The 17,240-nt window shown below is 46.7% G+C and overlaps 4 protein-coding genes across 4 annotated transcripts; 3 read left to right on the forward strand and 1 right to left on the reverse strand.

Moving 5' to 3' along the window:
* Positions 1–3,011: 3,011 nt before the first annotated feature.
* On the forward strand, positions 3,012–4,629 carry N7446_003967 (glycoside hydrolase family 71 protein; the record flags this gene model as incomplete). The annotated part of the gene is made up of 4 exons (XM_058512716.1): positions 3,012–3,155; positions 3,203–3,731; positions 3,779–4,004; positions 4,059–4,629. The coding sequence occupies 4 exons, from the start codon at positions 3,012–3,014 to the stop codon at positions 4,627–4,629; spliced, it is 1,470 nt and encodes a 489-aa protein (XP_058374045.1).
* A 2,513-nt stretch (positions 4,630–7,142) lies between these two features.
* N7446_003968 (Hly-III-related protein) lies at positions 7,143–7,856 on the forward strand (the record flags this gene model as incomplete). Its single annotated transcript, XM_058512717.1, has 1 exon — positions 7,143–7,856. One exon carries the CDS (start codon positions 7,143–7,145, stop codon positions 7,854–7,856), a length of 714 nt encoding a protein of 237 aa, XP_058374046.1.
* Positions 7,857–8,493: 637 nt separating this feature from the next.
* Positions 8,494–11,062, reverse strand: N7446_003969 (uncharacterized protein; the record flags this gene model as incomplete). Its single annotated transcript, XM_058512718.1, has 2 exons — positions 8,494–10,895; positions 10,960–11,062. The coding sequence occupies 2 exons, from the start codon at positions 11,060–11,062 to the stop codon at positions 8,494–8,496; spliced, it is 2,505 nt and encodes an 834-aa protein (XP_058374047.1).
* A 3,060-nt stretch (positions 11,063–14,122) lies between these two features.
* On the forward strand, positions 14,123–15,208 carry N7446_003970 (uncharacterized protein; the record flags this gene model as incomplete). Its single annotated transcript, XM_058512719.1, has 1 exon — positions 14,123–15,208. One exon carries the CDS (start codon positions 14,123–14,125, stop codon positions 15,206–15,208), a length of 1,086 nt encoding a protein of 361 aa, XP_058374048.1.
* Between the last annotated feature and the right edge of the window lie 2,032 nt (positions 15,209–17,240).

Consider the following 17,240-nt stretch of genomic DNA (forward strand, 5'->3'; position numbering starts at 1 on the left):
CGGTGATGATAGCCAGCTGGCGATTTTTTTGGTGAGGCCGAAGATACGGCCTGTAACAAAGACATGGGTGTTTGTATTGAGAGGAGGAAAGTTGGCCCAACGTTGACCGTTCTTGAAATAGGCTGTAATGGGGAAAGTGTGAGAGGAACGAGTTGACGGGTTGTACACGGTGGTCTGGAGACGGTAGTGAAGCAAGTTTTGACCATCATTTAGCTGGCCGCCGCGCTCAAGGACGATGGCGAGAACAGTTACTATTGGCTGAGCAGCTTCGAGACAGTGCATGAAGTACGTAGCTGTCTCTTCCTGATTGCCCGGCTGACTGAATGGTGTAAGTAAGGTCTTGTAATAGGGAAGACACACTGACCGATCCAAATTGTGAGCATGGAGTACAATATGAAATCCCTCATCATCAGACGAGGTAGTCAAAAATGAACCTGAGGAGTATATAACGGACTAGCGTGGTTCAAAATGTGCTTGGAGAAAGATCCACACGGAGAGAGTGGTGAAACTAATTTCGATCCGGTTCTGTAGCACAGGCAACTGCCCAACCGAAGAGCAGCCGATGCACCGACGGGCTAAACTGATTTCGAATATTGCTAACCAACACTACTCTGTGGTTGTTCCGTCAAATCAGAAAACGAACCCAGCAGTTGCAGTCAATCAAAAGGCGCGCAGAAGAAGAAGAAGAAGCTATGCCTTCAAAAGGCCTTCGAGTATAAGTCAGAATGCAATGCCCTGATCCACCTCATTCTTCACAGGAAAGACCCGGGCAAGTCGTCGTTCTATGTAAGGGACCGCTTTCACTTGGATTTTACCACTACGCTACCAGATCAAAAAAGCACAATGTTTAGCCAACGACGAAGCCCCCAAACTACATGTAAAGTGTAACGAATATTGTATTTTTTGGTGTAATGGCTAGACTAAGCTGATACTAAGCACGCAACTGTTAAAATGTGATAAAGTTTCGTGCTGGGTCTGTCCTGCTGATGATATTGGGCACCGATTTCTTCGCTTTTAATCTCCGCCTATATTTCTTTGAATCGTTCTCGGTGTAAGAGGCACAATTGAGTCGGGAGTTACAAGGTTGAAGGGTTAGGGCAATGCCTGGATTCTATTTTTGCGAAGTAGAACGATCTAAAGCAGATACTGTAGCTTAGTGGCATGGTTACAATAAATGACCGTTCTGACCAAGGTTTGATTTTCCGGTTCCCTAGTTTTCCTTTCTGCTGGCATAGGCTGGTAATTAATTCCCCGCCATATTGTTATCCTCATTTATTCTCCCCCGAATATAGAGGTCATGCACAAAAGCACACCAGGATTTGACCAGACTTTCATTTTCAACATTTTGCTGGCATAGCACAATTCTGACTGTTTACTCGCCAGCAGACACAGCTAACGTTCATCCTTTCTTCTCGCACAAAGGTCCGACATAGCCCAAAGTGCTCACGAATCTGACGGCGTGGAACAGTTCTTCAAATGTGCTCGCTCTCTTAGCCAGTACATAATAAAGATATAATACAAAGGAGGGGCCCTCCTTTCTCTCTTCTCACGGTGAGCTCTTTCACCAACTGATACCTGGACTCCTAGGTTCACAGACCACGTAAATGGCGCACACCTTGAGCCGTGTCAAGCAAGAACAACTCCGGAAGCGGCGAAACAACCTCCTTCGGCGCCACAATGATTTTTGGCGCTTATACTCAATTCGGAGCTGGCTCATAATGGAAATGCCCAATAAGCGTATCTATACATACTGCTCTCATCCTGAACTACCTGCCCCAACTAGGGGGAAATAGTAAGTTCCGTGTTGGAGGAAAAGCTTAATGGCCCACAGTTAATGCTGCTTTAGGAAAAGCGTCCTCAGCCCGCAGTCCACAGGACTCCCGCGGACTATCTAACCGATTCTTCGGCTAAGTTGGTCTTCCCCAAGCCTCCTGTTTTTAATGTCCCAGAACGTCGGAATATTTGGGAGAATCTTATCAATTGAAGCATTTCACGCCCACTAAATGACTATGACGAGGCTCTTTTAGATAGCAAAGAGATTTTCCTTAAGATAGTAGGTCTTGGTAGAAGAGCGCTAGTGAATCATAGAAAGGCTGAGGCTTGAAGGGAAGTATTGGGTTTGCGTCAACCAGCTTTACTTGAATTGAAGAAATTGTTTACAAACAAGGCTTCGGTGGAAGTTAATTCCTTTCTTCTTCCAACACCACCACTGATTGATATGCTGGTATACTGTGTACCTTTAGTCCTGTTCAACCCGTATCCAGATGCAAGTCATAACCAACCTGCAGAGCCGGAGACTTAACCTCTGAGACACCTTCGCCGACTTGGTCTAGATTGATATCAAGACGTCAACCATCTACAAGACCCCAGACAAGATATTAGGCTAGACTAGGTTGGACTGCTTTGCTGAATCTATCTACAAACGCAAGGCTCAGAACAACCCTATGTTTTCAAGTAAACACGCCAGTTCCCCAAATTAGCCGCTGACCAACCGAGGCGTCGTCGATCAACCAATAGCATGCCCAGACTTAGCCACGCGGACTATTTACAAACCCTCTGTATTTGAGGGCCCCAATGTAGATTTAGATAAGCCGAGGTAATGTACAATCTAGATCTTGTACTCACATTCCCGGATTCTAAGCACCGAGGTTCTCCATCTAACAAGGAACTCTGTAGTAGTCGGATCCGTTCCGGCGCGCGGGCAGAAGGGCCTCAACGATTTGTATAAGATTGGTGCTTTGTCATTTGTGGCTTTTGAATTGTGCTTTGTAGGCACATATAAAGGGTGCATGATCAACAACAATGCGGTGTGAACGGAGGCGCACTACCACATTGTCACACATTGCAGGAAGTATATATATCAAGACTCCTGATCTCTTGCAATTTTTTCTTACCTTTTTTTTTGCTGCATTAACTTGCCTTTTACTTCTTGACTCAGAAATATATTCCTCGTTTACTCGTTCACTTTGCGTCACAACAGGCTTGACCGGTTCTTGGGGATTAATTTCCCGATGTTCCGCTTCATCTTTCTGGCCTTGATAGGGCTACTTCCTTTCATTACTGCTTCACCTACTCCGGTAGAGTTTATGAATGCTATGTCCATTAGTGGTACCAATTCCAATACAGGGGACAGACTGGTTTTCTGTCATTTCATGGTGAGACTGCCGTTTTTTTCTTTCCTATAACTACTAATGATATCTAGATTGGAGTTGTGAGTAATCGCCAAAGTGCCAGCGATTATGATGCCGACATGAAACGCGCCAAAGGAGCTGGAATCGATGCCTTTGCCCTGAATATTGGCAATGACCCGTACACAGATACCCAGCTGAACTTTGCCTATCAATCTGCCGCCGACCATAATATGAAGGTGTTCATCTCCTTCGACTTCAACTGGTACAATGTCAACCAAAGCAGTGAGATTGGTGCCAAGATCAGGCAGTTTTCAGATCACTCTGCACAGCTCAGGGTCGATGGCAAAGTATTTGTGTCATCCTTTTCTGGCGACGGGATCTATTGCAGCGAACTGAGATCCGCTGCAGGCGGCGACATTTTTTTAGCGCCTAATTACCACCCAGGACAGGGTAATTTTGATGATGTTGATGGTGCCTTGAACTGGATGGCCTGGGAAAGTGACGGGTACAACAATGCCCCGACTGCTGAGCGGAAGGTGTCTGTTATCGATGGTGATACGGCGTACAAGGTGGCGCTTGGCGGGAAGCCTTACATTGCTCGTAAGTGACTATTTGCATCACACTTAGAGATATCTACTGACTAACAGCCGTCTCCCCCTGGTTCTCGACGCATTTTGGCGACGACTTCTCCTACAACAAGAACCGGGTCTACCCTTCCAATCTCCTCTGGTACAACCGATGGAGAGACATCCTCACCACCAAGCCCCGTTTCGTGGAGATTATCACCTGGAACGACTATGGCGAGTCGCACTACATTGGACCACTCTCATCACCTCACACCGACGACGGCTCGTCAAAATGGGTGACGGACATGTAAAGAATTAGTCCCAAATAAGGCTATTCAAGCAAAGCACTGACTAGGAATAGGCCACACAATGGCTGGTTAGACATGGCTAAACCCTTCATATCAGCCTACAAAGCTGGCTCAACGCTCCCATCAAACTACCTCGAGGAAGAAAAACTAATATACTGGTATCGGCCAACTCCCAAATCAACGGACTGCAATGCGACGGACACAACCATACGAAGCGCCGACAACGGCGGTGATAGCTTCCTCGCCGCCTGCAGCCGCCCAGATGGCGCAAACACAATGCAAGACTCCGTCTTCGTGGTCACACAGCTAAAGCAGCCAGCACTAGTGACGGTGACGTCGGGCATGAACATACAGACGTTTCATGCACCGGCAGGGATACGAGCATGGACGGTGCCAATGAGCGTTGGTGCCCAGTCGTTCCATGTCGAGAGGGATGGGAAGATGGTCGATGAGCTGTCTGGGACTAGTCTAAGGGATATTGTTGACAATTGCATCTGTGGTATATACAATTTTAATGCTTATGTCGGGACGTTGCCTGCTGATGCGGAGGTTGATCGGCTAGCGCCTGATGGGAGGGCGCTTTTAAAGCAGGGATTGAAGGTGCATTGCCCACTAATATACTGAGGGGTCGCCATCCGCCTAGTCCTCTTGTAATGCTTCTCCCTGTCCGAGTCCGAGCGGGCATCGTACGTGTTGAGGCATGGACTGTGCCGGATGTAGACCTGTTGGGTGAACATCGGCAATTCGATAGATTCTAGCATTCAGCTAATGCGATTGACGTAACTTCCTATTTCTGTATTTCCGTCTTGTATGTTCCACCTCTTATCGAGGAATGGGAAGGGACCCTTCAATGTCCCTATTGTCTCACCCACTCTTGCTTTGTTACCGCTTGACCTTTGAATTGTTGGGAACTTAGGACTTCCTTTGTAGTTCTACCCGGTGTAATCAGCAGGGCCACTTACGATAAGCACATTTGATCCCTATGATCCCGCAGCTTCAGCTTTAGCAATGGCTCATACTAATGTGTCTTTTCATGAGAAAATGACATGGCTCAAACTTATCAGCGTAGGATACAACCTCACTTTTACAAAATCTACCGTTCAATGTAACAAATAGATCCTAAAAGGCAAAAAAATCCGCTTCTCATCTCCTCACACGCCCCCGAACCAAATGCCACCAGCTGGTAGTAGCCTCATAAACTAGGAATACGTGGCATCTAGCTGTAATCACTTGCTGTCAAAATTTGCTCGATAGGTGCTGCAAAGATAGCTGAAACTGTGCGTGCTATTCATGAAGCCGTGACCGTCGTTTGAGTTGCACCTGCCACATTGAAGCACGGCTTCCTTATATGATCTGTGAGCTCGCAAGTCATGATCTGAAACTATGTGAACCACAGAAGCGATGGTATAGATATTCCTGGTGGGACGCACGTCGCTCGGTTGTACCTTGTCGGTATTAATTCACAGAAGACATCTCCCGTCGAAAAGACACTTTCTGAGAGCTCCTTGCACGAGTGAGTTGAAGTGGCGCTCATTTCGCTCATTCAATATCTTGATGGCTTCCGGTAACAACAGCAATCTTCTTCTCATTTTCACTGGATAGCATCTGCAAAGATAAACCTGTGCCTTGGTTCGACAAGCCAATCGTTGGGAGTACTCATCCAAGTCATCTAAAAGGGTTTCGAAGCATCTTTTGAAATCTCCCATATCCTGGGCACATTGAGAATCTCCAAGGGCTCTTGCGAAGGCAATAGCGATGTCGAGTTTTTCGCAAAGGTATTGCCGGTTTTGCGCAACTAGGTGAACTGCAGCATGCCGGATATCGGTGACCTTACGTTTCCACCTCATGATTCCTTTTGAGCCTAAGGAACTTAAGCGCCGCTCGAGTATTTGAAAGAATTTGGGCAACTCCATCTCCTCCGGGCACACGCATCCAAGTGGTTGGCACGTTTCCTTTGAAAATCGCTGGAGAAACGCAAAACCACATTGCTCTAACCGATACTGCAAGGCTTTCAAAATATGGTGTTGGGCCCGAAAAGGTACATTAGACGATCGCAGATTTCCATAGTCGGAAGTGAGCTGTCGGAATCCTTTTGTACTTGAATTAATCCCGAGGGTCTGTGCAAGCAAAGCTCGAACTTACTATACTCTGCTTTTGGGATTAAGGTGGCTTGCTTTAGCCTTGATCGTCGGGGGCGAGCCTTCATCAGGATGGCATAGGTCTTAGTGGATGCTTTTCAGGGGGATAAGTTTCTGTCGGAAGCTCTTAAATATTCAATTTCAGAAACTGTTTAGTCTAAAAGTCCTGGATGACTACAGCTTTATATATCACTCACTAAAATGTTACAATTCTGGTCATTTCAGTAAAGATTGACCTTTGAAAGACCGCAGTTATGTGCTTGTCAGATAAGCCACGAGCAGCCCTTTGGGTCATTAGCTCTTTTCTAACGCACGGGATTTATGGCTCACACAATCCAAACAAGTAAGACACTGGCCCAGATTACAGTACCTATAGCTAAACTAGTAAGTTCGCAACCGGCCAACATGACGTTCAGGGTCCTCTGGTGCTGTACAGACCCATGGCTGTTCTGCCCAAGATGCATTACCGATGGTATTTGAAATTCACCAGCTACCTCTCATAGTATGGCGATTGGAATGTTTTCGGGGAAGAGGGGTATTGTTGATCTGTGTAAATAGCATCTGTTTACATGTATCTCTCTGTGGTCCACTATCACAGTACTTTCCGTGTCGTACTAAGGGAAACAAGGAAATGATAGAAATATGCCATAGCTGGTACGTAACTGGCGCTGGATTAAATGACATGAGTCCTGATTTAGGATTCTACCTATGAAGAAGGGAGTGTTGAGCTCCAATCCTAGACTTATGCACGTCACACTTCCTGAGGGAATGGGTATCGTCCATTTCGGCAAATAAACTGTAATAAGTTAAAGCAACTCTTAAATCGCGTTTAAAAGCAAAAATCAATTCTATACTTGAGGGCGGAAGAATGATGCGGTCGCTGTGTAAAAGATGTTTGATAGTGACAGATCAGATCTGCTCTTGTATTCTACCGCCGACCGAGGTTATAAATTCTGGCCGAGCTGCTATCAAAAACCCTGGCCAGGCAACGCGATTACCATGCCCAACTCCGAGCTCCAAAGTCTGCGCGACTCTGCAGTCATCACCATCATCGACATTTTCGGATTGACTTACTTTTCTCTCTTTGTCCTGCAATTTCTTCTGTTCCATTTCCCGTCATCTCCAGATGCGATCATCAGTTCACTCTCTGTGATCTCCTTTAGCGGCGGTGGTCTATTGTGGTACTCGTCAAGCCTAATTTACCGAACGATATCTGCGTTCCAGGGAGACGGTGCAGCCCACTGGCAGAAGCTCGAGTTCGGTGGGGCTTTGATCCTTATCTGGGCGTCAACGGTTCCAGCTGTGGTCTTGCAATTCACCACACAGCCTTCCATCCAGCTTGGCTATCTGTTCGCATTTACCCTAGTCGCCGTTGGAAATTTGGTGGACTTTTTGGTTTGCGATCCCACCATCTCTACGGCGCGAATGAGGTTTCCTTACCATTGTGTCTCGCTGGGTCTGCTCTCCCTGGTTCCAACCATCCACGCCCTGACTGGGACGCTGCCAAGTCCCCCGCCGCTGGCGATCCAACTTGGCCATTTCGCAATTTACACTACGATCGGTGCTGCAATCTACAGAATCCAACCACTTGAGACTATCGGGGTATTCAGTAGTTGGCGGTCTAGCCTCTATGTGATGCACTTGGTTTTGGCATACAGTGCTGTTACTTACTCTAGAGTCGTATTGGAAACCGCAACAGGCTCTGCCACTTGATTTCTGGCATGGGCATCCCAGAACGAGAGATGGTATATTTGTGGAGTTCTCGAATTATGCATTGTTATTCCGAATGCTTTCTAATGGTGCGGTTTACTGAAGGTCTCCAATTTCCTGTTAAATAGCCGGTCCGTGATGCTGTAGTGTCTCAGAAATATAGGAATCTGCATCATTATCATTGTAGCACCACATTAGAATACGAGCCTGGAATGGACAACCGGAACCTGCCGCCTCGAACCGATTAGCAAATTTTGATTATCATTACCATGCCTTCTTGCCTCGCCCTTAGTCCCCGGGATCTCCGTCATCGTAAGTTTACATGCGAACTCTTGTTATTGTAATTTGCAAGAGCATTGTTTTTCATGATCCTATTTCCAAATAGGTTCCAAGGACTTTCGTTCTTGATCTGAACGGCTCCAGTCACGAATGAAGAAAAAAATTTAACAACAACTTCAAGAAGAAAATAAGATGGTTCTAGTTTGTATGGTAGAACTTCTTTTCTTGGTTCAATAAAATGATAATTCATATTTTATGCTTGATATCGATACATATCAGTACACTTCTCGAGAAAGACCAAGGCGCCGAAAGGGCAACAGAAAGTCCGATAGCCCATGAAAGAACCTCGCAGTTGAGTGGCTCAGTGATTCTGATATGAGGGCAACACAACATCGCCAACCATGATTGTCTTGCTGCTCGACTCCTCCGAACCAGTGTAGGCTGCATTTGTAGAAATCGCCGCATATCTACCGAACATAGTTTTGCCATCGGCCTTTCGCATCTTGGGGAGCGCAGCAAGAATTTCATTACGTCGCGGGCCCATAGACTGGCCGACGAATAGCATCTGACAACGCAGGCACGGGTCGAAAACATCAAAGCGAAGCTGGTCTTGTCCAATGCGAACAGACGACCAGTGATCCTCAATAAAAGGTTGTTCTGCCCTCTCCCGCTCAGAGGTTTGCTCGGCTACTACAATATTGCCATGGAATAAATTTGCCGCAATGACTTTGCTGATGTCAGAGGTATGCTCGGTGTTGGCCTTGATGGTTTCATTCAGACGATTGACAGACGATCTAGAGACAATCAAGGTGGATGTCTCGCTAGATAGGAGCAGATACTTTTGGCCAGTCTTGCGCGCAGATCGATTACTTGGCAAAACCTCCCATCCAGTATATCTCCATAGTCGATCTTTCCAGGTGCTGGCAAGTTGTGGTAGCTGCATGTCCAGACTTGGATCCTGGGAGAAGAAACGTGCGAGTGTACAAGGTACCCCTAAAATTTCGGTAAAGAACGCCGAGACCACAGGTGAGGCGTAGGCACGAAGACACAACCTATCTCTGTAGGCATTGACCGACCCTTTTTGACAACTCAAACGTACCGGAGTAGTCATCAGAGTCATACAGGTATCCTTCCAAGTCAAAGGAACTTCGAGGCTTAATTGATCATTTGGGGCATCGCAGGTGACGCGCAGTATGCCGCGATCAATATCGAGAAAGGGGCGTACCAGAGCCATCCGCGGGTGTTCGTTTCGCTTCAGCGGAACACCAGTTTCATGATGAACGAGGTGCCATTCTTGGTCCCATACAAGTCCTTCTCTTTTGACCACCCAACGCCTGCCTTTGGGAATATTGAATGCGCCACAACCTCTGATGGGAAAGATCGTCAGACTTTCAACATAAAAGTGAGGAGTAATCACGTTATTCTCGTCCATGGACGGGTTCAGTGAAAGTATACGAGGAGCTTTCTCCACATAAAACTCCTCGATGAAATCAGTCAGTGCGTCAATATCCTTTTGGCTGGTCATCGCACCCAAACTGACACGCAGAATACCGGTCGGTCGACCGCCTAATACATCGTGGTCGTCACCGCATCGTAAACCGGCAGCATAATGATGGCGCAGCTCTGTACCCACCCATCCAAGAGACCGGGCCGTTCCTCCAGGATTGCAAACTGATCCAGAACGCAGTTGGATATTCCGCAATGTTGCTAGTTTCTCGACCGCAGTTTTAGGAACCCACTCGCCTCGACTGTTTCTGAGATTGAACGCGATGATCGGGCCCTGAAGCGCTTGATTTCCATAATCTGATTGGTAGATCCGACAGACCTTCTTGTCGTTAAAGTGGGTCAATGCAGAAAGTCGATCATAGACTCGCTTGGCGAGGAACCCAGTGTGGGCAGAAATATTTGCCATTGACCCGTATAGACGTTCGTGCGTGTCAATGGCGGCATCCAGCGCGATAATGCTGTGAAAAGGAAGGGTACCGTCTTCAAGTTGCTCATGGATCGTCGTTTCTTTTTTCGCATGCCATTGCGCTCCGGACGCTATCACCATATCCACTGTCCCCCCACCGAAGAACTTACGCCGTTCTAGAATGCGGGCAGCGCTTTTTCGGACAATCAACGCTCCTAGATCAGGAAATCCAAAAATCTTGTAAAAGCTGAGCGCCGTAAAATCTGGCGCAGCATTTGCATCCCCCAGGTCGAGAGCAGCTGTTGACACAAACGAGGCGGCGTCAAGCAGGGTGAACACATTCGCTCCTCCATCGGCAGCGGAACGGATCTGCTCGCACCATCGGACAGGGAGACGTCGGCCGTTCATGTTAGACTGGGCCGGAAAAGCAAACAGCTTGGGCGCTCTTGACTGAGCTTTACGTAGTTCGGAGATCCAAGCATTCACATCGGCATCATGGAAACATTCATAACCCATCTTGGCGACCTCCCGTACACCGATAACACTGGTATGAGAATCAACATGGTAACCGTACCAGAAACCTCGTGAATCAAAATCCCGAAATGAGTCTGCAACCAGCTTAATAGCCGCAGTCGCATTTGCCACGAACACCACATCAAACTCGTCGGGGCTGGCATTGAAGAAATTGAGAACCCGTGATCGTACATCCTCTGTGCGCTGTGTAGACAATCGCGATGACACGGACATTGAATGTGGATTTCCAAATAGATTGGATTGCATATCACGCGAGAACGCCGTGATTAATGACTTGGCATAGAGAGTTGTACCGGCGTGATCAAGATACGTTGTCTCTGTAACCGTGGAAGATAATGGTCAGTACAAGTGGATTGAATAATCTCCAGTATGGGGACATACGACTTAGGAGAGGGTACTCTTGCTCGCGGAGGGCATCCACATCGACAAAGTATCCCTGGCCATATCTGCCATGCCTGCATTGCTCAGGGCCACTGTCCCTCATAATGACGAGATGGATGGAAGCTAGAACTTCAATGAGGGCCAAATGACCAGTTGTACACAAAGGTCTCAAACGATTGACAAACAGGAAAATTCTGCCCTAGAGCCTGTAGTGCATGTATTTATAGGTGAACCAATGGTGATGGCTCCGTTGTGGCTATATAACTAGGTCCGATGGTAGATTTACTGGTCAAAATTAAGTTTCCCATGTCTAATGGTTTAGGCGTGAAGACAGTGGCATTAAACGAAGTGTTGTTTAATGTATTGTCCTATCTATAACCACCCTGCGGCAAAGTGTTTACTGAAGTCGTATCAACAGCAATCTTGTTTTTTTTTTTTTTTTTTTTTTTTTTTTTTTTTTTCCCTCTTACCCATAATACCCAAGGAGGTCGGTTCCAGTCTAATAGGGTGTCGAATATCATCGGAACGCAAATAAACATCGCACCATGGAAGTCACCTCCATTTGTGAATAAACATTTAGGTTAACTAACTAGCAGCGTGTCTTATAAATAAATATCAAATACTGAAACAGGGTTACATGATATGGATCATGCACCAAAGCCATGATGGAGTTCCCCTCTCCCTCCTGGCAGAAGAGCGCTTCTGAGGAGTTACTCCGTTAACACCGCCAGTCCTGCAAAATGTGCATACAAATAAGGAGATAGTGTACATAGAGGCTCCATGTGTTTCCGGATTCGCCCGCTCAAGTCTTGTTCCAAAGTGGAATTACTGGTAAATCCTAACAAAGATGGGGTCTGGGAAGGTGTTCACTTTTCAACGAGTCTCTCCAATACGAACGAACAATGCATTTACAGACCTCGATACCTTCGTGTATTGTTTTTATCCTAGAATTAATGTATCAAAAGCCGAAATAAAACCAATTCGAAGCTCAAAATGTGGATGCGCGTCTTATCGTGTAGCTCTTTATGATTAATATGCAGTCTGTGCCCATAGGTGAATCAATATTGGTATTGTAGCCTTCTCCCAGTCGTGCGAGGTCGGCAAATTGATGGGTCTATTGTCCTAGGTTGAAATGCACTTCTGAGCCTTTTAGCTTCACCGCATCACGTGAAAGGTGAGTCTGGCGTAGTAACAATTGCCAGAAATTAAATCACTGCCACAGGAGCCAAATGAAAGAAACAAGGACGATGATGGCAGTCACAGTAGGGAGATTTCCGCGCTCGGATCCGGCTCCGTTGAATTCAGAAGTGCTCCCCGATAAAGATGAGTTTGTCGTAGAAACCAATGTACTGGGTAGGCTTGCAATATTCTGCTGTGATATAGTGGCGCTTTGTATATTGTGTTGCGGAACATGGGAGGAAATGGTTCTTTGGGACGTTCGTAGATAGCTCAAGGCGGTAGGAAATGCGTTGCTAGTAAGGTCCACAGAGCTAGTTCTCAAAGCTACCGCTCTAGTTGGGACTTTAGCTATTACTGGAGATGATACTCGGATCACAGATGTGGCTTTTGAGGCGCCCGAATAGCCAAAAGACTGAAAGGGTCTAGTGGTTGGTGTCCCGTGAAGTTTACATGCGTGGTTCAAACTTGGGAGAGGAAGGCTTTTATGGGAGAAAGTATGGCTTACTGCATCAGTGCTAGCAGCGGAGAGGGCCATTGTTTCGCGAATATATCTTATAGTTCCCGAACAATAGATCTAACAAGTAATTGTCTCTGTGGGATTTTTCTCTTATTATACGTCTCGTTCCATGTTCGAACAACAAGGTACTTTGTAGAGGTAAGCCTAATTTTAAGGCCCGCCATCAACTTCGTCAAGTCTGGAGAAACGTTCACTTAGATCGTCCGTAATGCTGGGCAAAAGGCGCTGCAGCGCTGCAATTCAATGAATCTAACCACCCTCAAACAATACAGTGAGGGATTATTATCTGCTTTTTGCTTTGCTAGTGAGGAAAAGTTTACATTCGGAGCAACAGAGTTTGATCGCAATGCACACTGAAAAATGTGCGGCGCGCAAGAAACGGTCACCCACGTGCTGGAGTGCCCAAATCTGAGGGAAGTTCGACGGAAGCTAAGAAGTGAAGTGGGGGACGCATGCAACAGCGTATCGAGTCTGCTGGGAGGTTCAACTGAAGGTGAGAAAGGTAAGCCAGACACCGTGTCGTGGGCTAGGACGGTCAAGGCCATCCTAGACTTCGCTGAGGCGTCACAACGATTCAAAAGCCGCGCGCCATGAGGGCAGCCTAATAACCTGAACGGCTAATAGGCCATGAGAGGCCTTGACGAGGTCCAAGTTTGTTTTCAGGAAGAGGGACGTTACACATGTACATACAAGGATATATATAGCTGCTGTATCCTGTGTATCGCTTTGCGAGAGAGAGGTCGGGGTAAATGAAATCTTTTACTACTGTACTACTACTGTAAAATTCTTCTGCATCTGATTTCACCTGAGGACCGAGTATGAATTTCAAAGGACAACTTCACCTCACCTGCGCACAAATCTACTTCATTCGATGATTCCCAGAAGGCCAAGATATGGTCTCAGAAACCGCACTTAAGCCTCCATACATTAATGAAACTGTGAACAAGAACAGGATTTTGATTCCCCAATATGAGGATAAAAGACCTCAGAAGCTGCATTGGGTTTCCTGGGCGCTATTTGGCACTAAGAAGCGGCCACTGTGCTCCTGGAATGCGTACAAACTGATCTTGATAAGTTTAATCACTTTGTTCTCTTTCATTGATTTTCAGGCTCATTTCTCAGTGACGCCAGACCTAATTTGGCTAGCCAAAGACACCCCGTGAAATTAATTTAGAGGGGACCTCTTAACATCGAGAGAGTCAATTACTCCTAGGAGCTAGGCACTGGCTTTGGTCACGTGCATTCCAATCCCCCTCAGCGCCTTACGGCGGAGAACCGCTTGACCTTTTGGTTGATTGAAGGGTGATTGAATCGGGAGCCACTGCCAACGCTTAAATAAAGGGCTGTTTCTTCTTCATCACTCAAGGAAAAGAATTTATCATCTTACACTGTGTCTTTTGAGCCTTTGCCACCTACTCCATTTCGCTCGATAATCTAGCGACACTTCGTCCTCTCCTCCACGAAGATATGACGTGCTCGGACGTGATCAGCGGTATTTCCGCTACTATCACCATCCTTCAGGAGTCTATTAGGTCCTTGGATGATGCTTCCGCCACTAGCATGTTGCCTAAGACCCTGCGAACCGTGCGATGCCAACTTCCTATCGTTGTTGATATTATTCAGACACTATTGGAGCACTCCGACTCTGCAGATTCATTCTGCTGCTTGAGCCTAATTGTTGATAATTGTAGCGGGCACGCTGCGAGGATGAAAAGAATTCTCGAATTCGTCTTTGATGGAGACGACACATGGGAAAAGCGATATGCCGAGGCCATCAGGACATTCGGTGACATAACAACGGTCGAGTCGCTCCTGAAATCGATTGCTGAAGATATCCGGTCTTTTATCATGCACAACCCAGTTAGTGATGATCATTTGAAGCGAAAGTCCGAGCTTGACGAGATCATTCATGAGATGAGATCTCTCATGGCTTTCAGCTTTCAGATTCGCCGTGGGCTGTGTTTTGGTCGGGCGCCCTATCTAGCATCAGGGCACTTCGTTGGGCGCGAATCACAGCTTGATGAGATCAGGCGCTTGGAATCGAGCCGTATGTCTCAGAAACTACATCGTCTGGTCTTTGGTGGCATTCGTGGAGTGGGCAAGACGCAACTTGCCATTGCCTACGGTCATCGCTTCTCCAATTATTATGAATCGTGCTTTTGGCTCGATGCATCATCAGAGAGTACGATGAACAAAAGCTTTCGAACTTTGGCCACTCTCATATTTCAGTATCAAGACATTCGAGATCTTCACGAGAGGGACATCATGGTACGTGTACATGAGTGGCTATCTGACGCGACAAACACAAGATGGCTTCTTGTGTTTGATGGATACGACAGTTTAGAGCATTTCGACATTGAGACGTTCTACCCCTCAGCTTCTCATGGAACCGTTATTGTCACCACGCGAAGACCAGGTCTCATTGCTGGACAAAAAGTCCAGGTCAGCCCCTTGGAAAATGTGGAAGACAGGCTTAAGATCCTCCAAACCCGATCGGGAAGGAACAAATCTCAATTCGGTATGTCATTGATTGTTACGGTCATCGCTTTCTAACATTTTTCTTCATAAGACTCTGACGCAGAGGTTCTGGCGAGACAACTTGGAGGCCTTCCGCTAGATTTGGTCACTGCTGGCTTATACCTTCGGTCAAGTCCATTATTCACCATAGCAAAGTATCTCCAAGCGTACAAGAAACGGCAGGATTGTCAAATTGTCTCCCGCAGACCAGTGAAAGTTCCGGAGTATAAAGATAGTTCCTCTTGAATGGATAATGAAAACTTAACATTTTGCTATGAGTGTCTTCAAAACAGAGGGCCCACCATGTGATTAAAATGTCTGTCCGATGCCTTTGTGTACTGTAGCGAAAGAAGTTTAAAGTTAATACAAAAAAGCCATTAGTTGGTGACAAGGAGCTAGCTGACAACGCGGAGAAAGCTCAAGCGCTCATGAGCTCCTTTTTCCCATCTATGGCGCCTGCGCAAGAGGAAGCAACCGCTTATACCCCTACCGAGGTCCGATGGCATCCAATCTCCGAGACAGAAATCTATCGACCGCTCAAGGCTGCCAAAGGCACAACAGCACCAGGCGAGGACAGTCTGCCCACGCTGATCTGCAAACGTCTCTGGAAATATCTCGGAACGATCATCACTCAGATTTTCACGTCGTCGATTGAACTAGGATACCACCAACTGCGATGGAGAAGCGCGTGAATTGTAGTTCTGCGGAAGCCTGGGAAACCAGACTACTCGCTACCGAGAGCATACCGCCCGATCTCGCTACTGAATACACTCGGGAAACCATTGAAAGCGGTGATGACCCGTGGCTGTCCTTTTTCGCGGACCATTACGGTCTTCTACTCGATTTCGTCCCATAGAAAAATCGCCATCTCGTCGAGGTACAGGGTGGGATTTTCGAGTAAATGATCACACAAAGCCTCGAGCATGACTGGGGTGATGCTACGAGGTCGACTGCCGAACATCCGTATATTGGAAGAGATTCTCAGGATGGTACTCCTATTGCAGCCAGCAGCCTGTGTCATCTGTGAAATAGATAGCTCCCCACTGTGGATCATGTCATAGATAAGCTCGTGTTTAGAAGGGGCTAGGTTTGGCGCCATCTCGGTTCAACCACTCGTGCTAGATTGTTGAGGTACGCCATCCCTTGGGAGGCGGTTTTAAAGGCGGTGTAGGGAGATGTCAGATGTATTGGGTTTACAAGTGAATGCACGGTTTAAGATACAGTGTAGTTTTCCTTGCTTGCCTTGGGGTTGGGGAATGGGACAACTTGCGTACTGTATATGTGTAGAGGCCAAGTGTCGCATTATACGTAATTCTGAAAAGGACATACGCCTGGTTCCTTTTAGGTCGTGTAGATAAGTGTTGGAGCACTGGTATAATCTAGCAAATCACATGACCTTTTGACCGTGTCAATGACACATGCTGCCCTCCACTTTTATAAAACGATAAGTATGGTACAGACTTCCTATAGTGTACAGTGGGGGAAGCGGATAGAGAACACCCCTTGTAAGAATACAACGTGCAAAAGTATGGCCCTGATTCTACCTGGTATTGCCTCGACGATTTGACTTTTTGGGCACCAGAACCGTTACAATATGTAGAAGGAAGCTCAAGTTTGTCTCCTATATTGTCCGAGCATCATTGGGGTTGCAACTTCCCTGAGCTTAGGATGGCCAAATATCAATTTTTTAATACTGTACCCTATCCTCTCGTTATAGATGAATATGAACGCATTAAAATCTGCATTGTGCATGCAAGGGGAGAACCAAACTCAAGTACTATGTGTAGACTCTGACATATCCCAGGTGAACCAATCAAAGTTCTTCTTTTGATTATTTCCGTGTGGACAACGTTGGCTTTTGTCCCCCTTACCAGCTCAAGGAGACCTCCCGATAGTAGGTACTACCTTTGAGTCTCGCGCGAACTCCATAATAATATTATGCTCACGCGTAACTTTTACTTTGCTATTTTTAATAAAGTCACCATCCTGCAAGGAAGATAAGACTCTAATGTATTGTTAGCGCCAGAGGTACTCGAGAGCGATTGTGACCAATTCAAGACCTACCCTT

Source organism: Penicillium canescens (assembly GCF_028828765.1).
Source record: "Penicillium canescens strain IBT 15451 chromosome Unknown utg000003l_segment0_segment0, whole genome shotgun sequence".
NCBI lineage: Eukaryota > Fungi > Ascomycota > Eurotiomycetes > Eurotiales > Aspergillaceae > Penicillium > Penicillium canescens.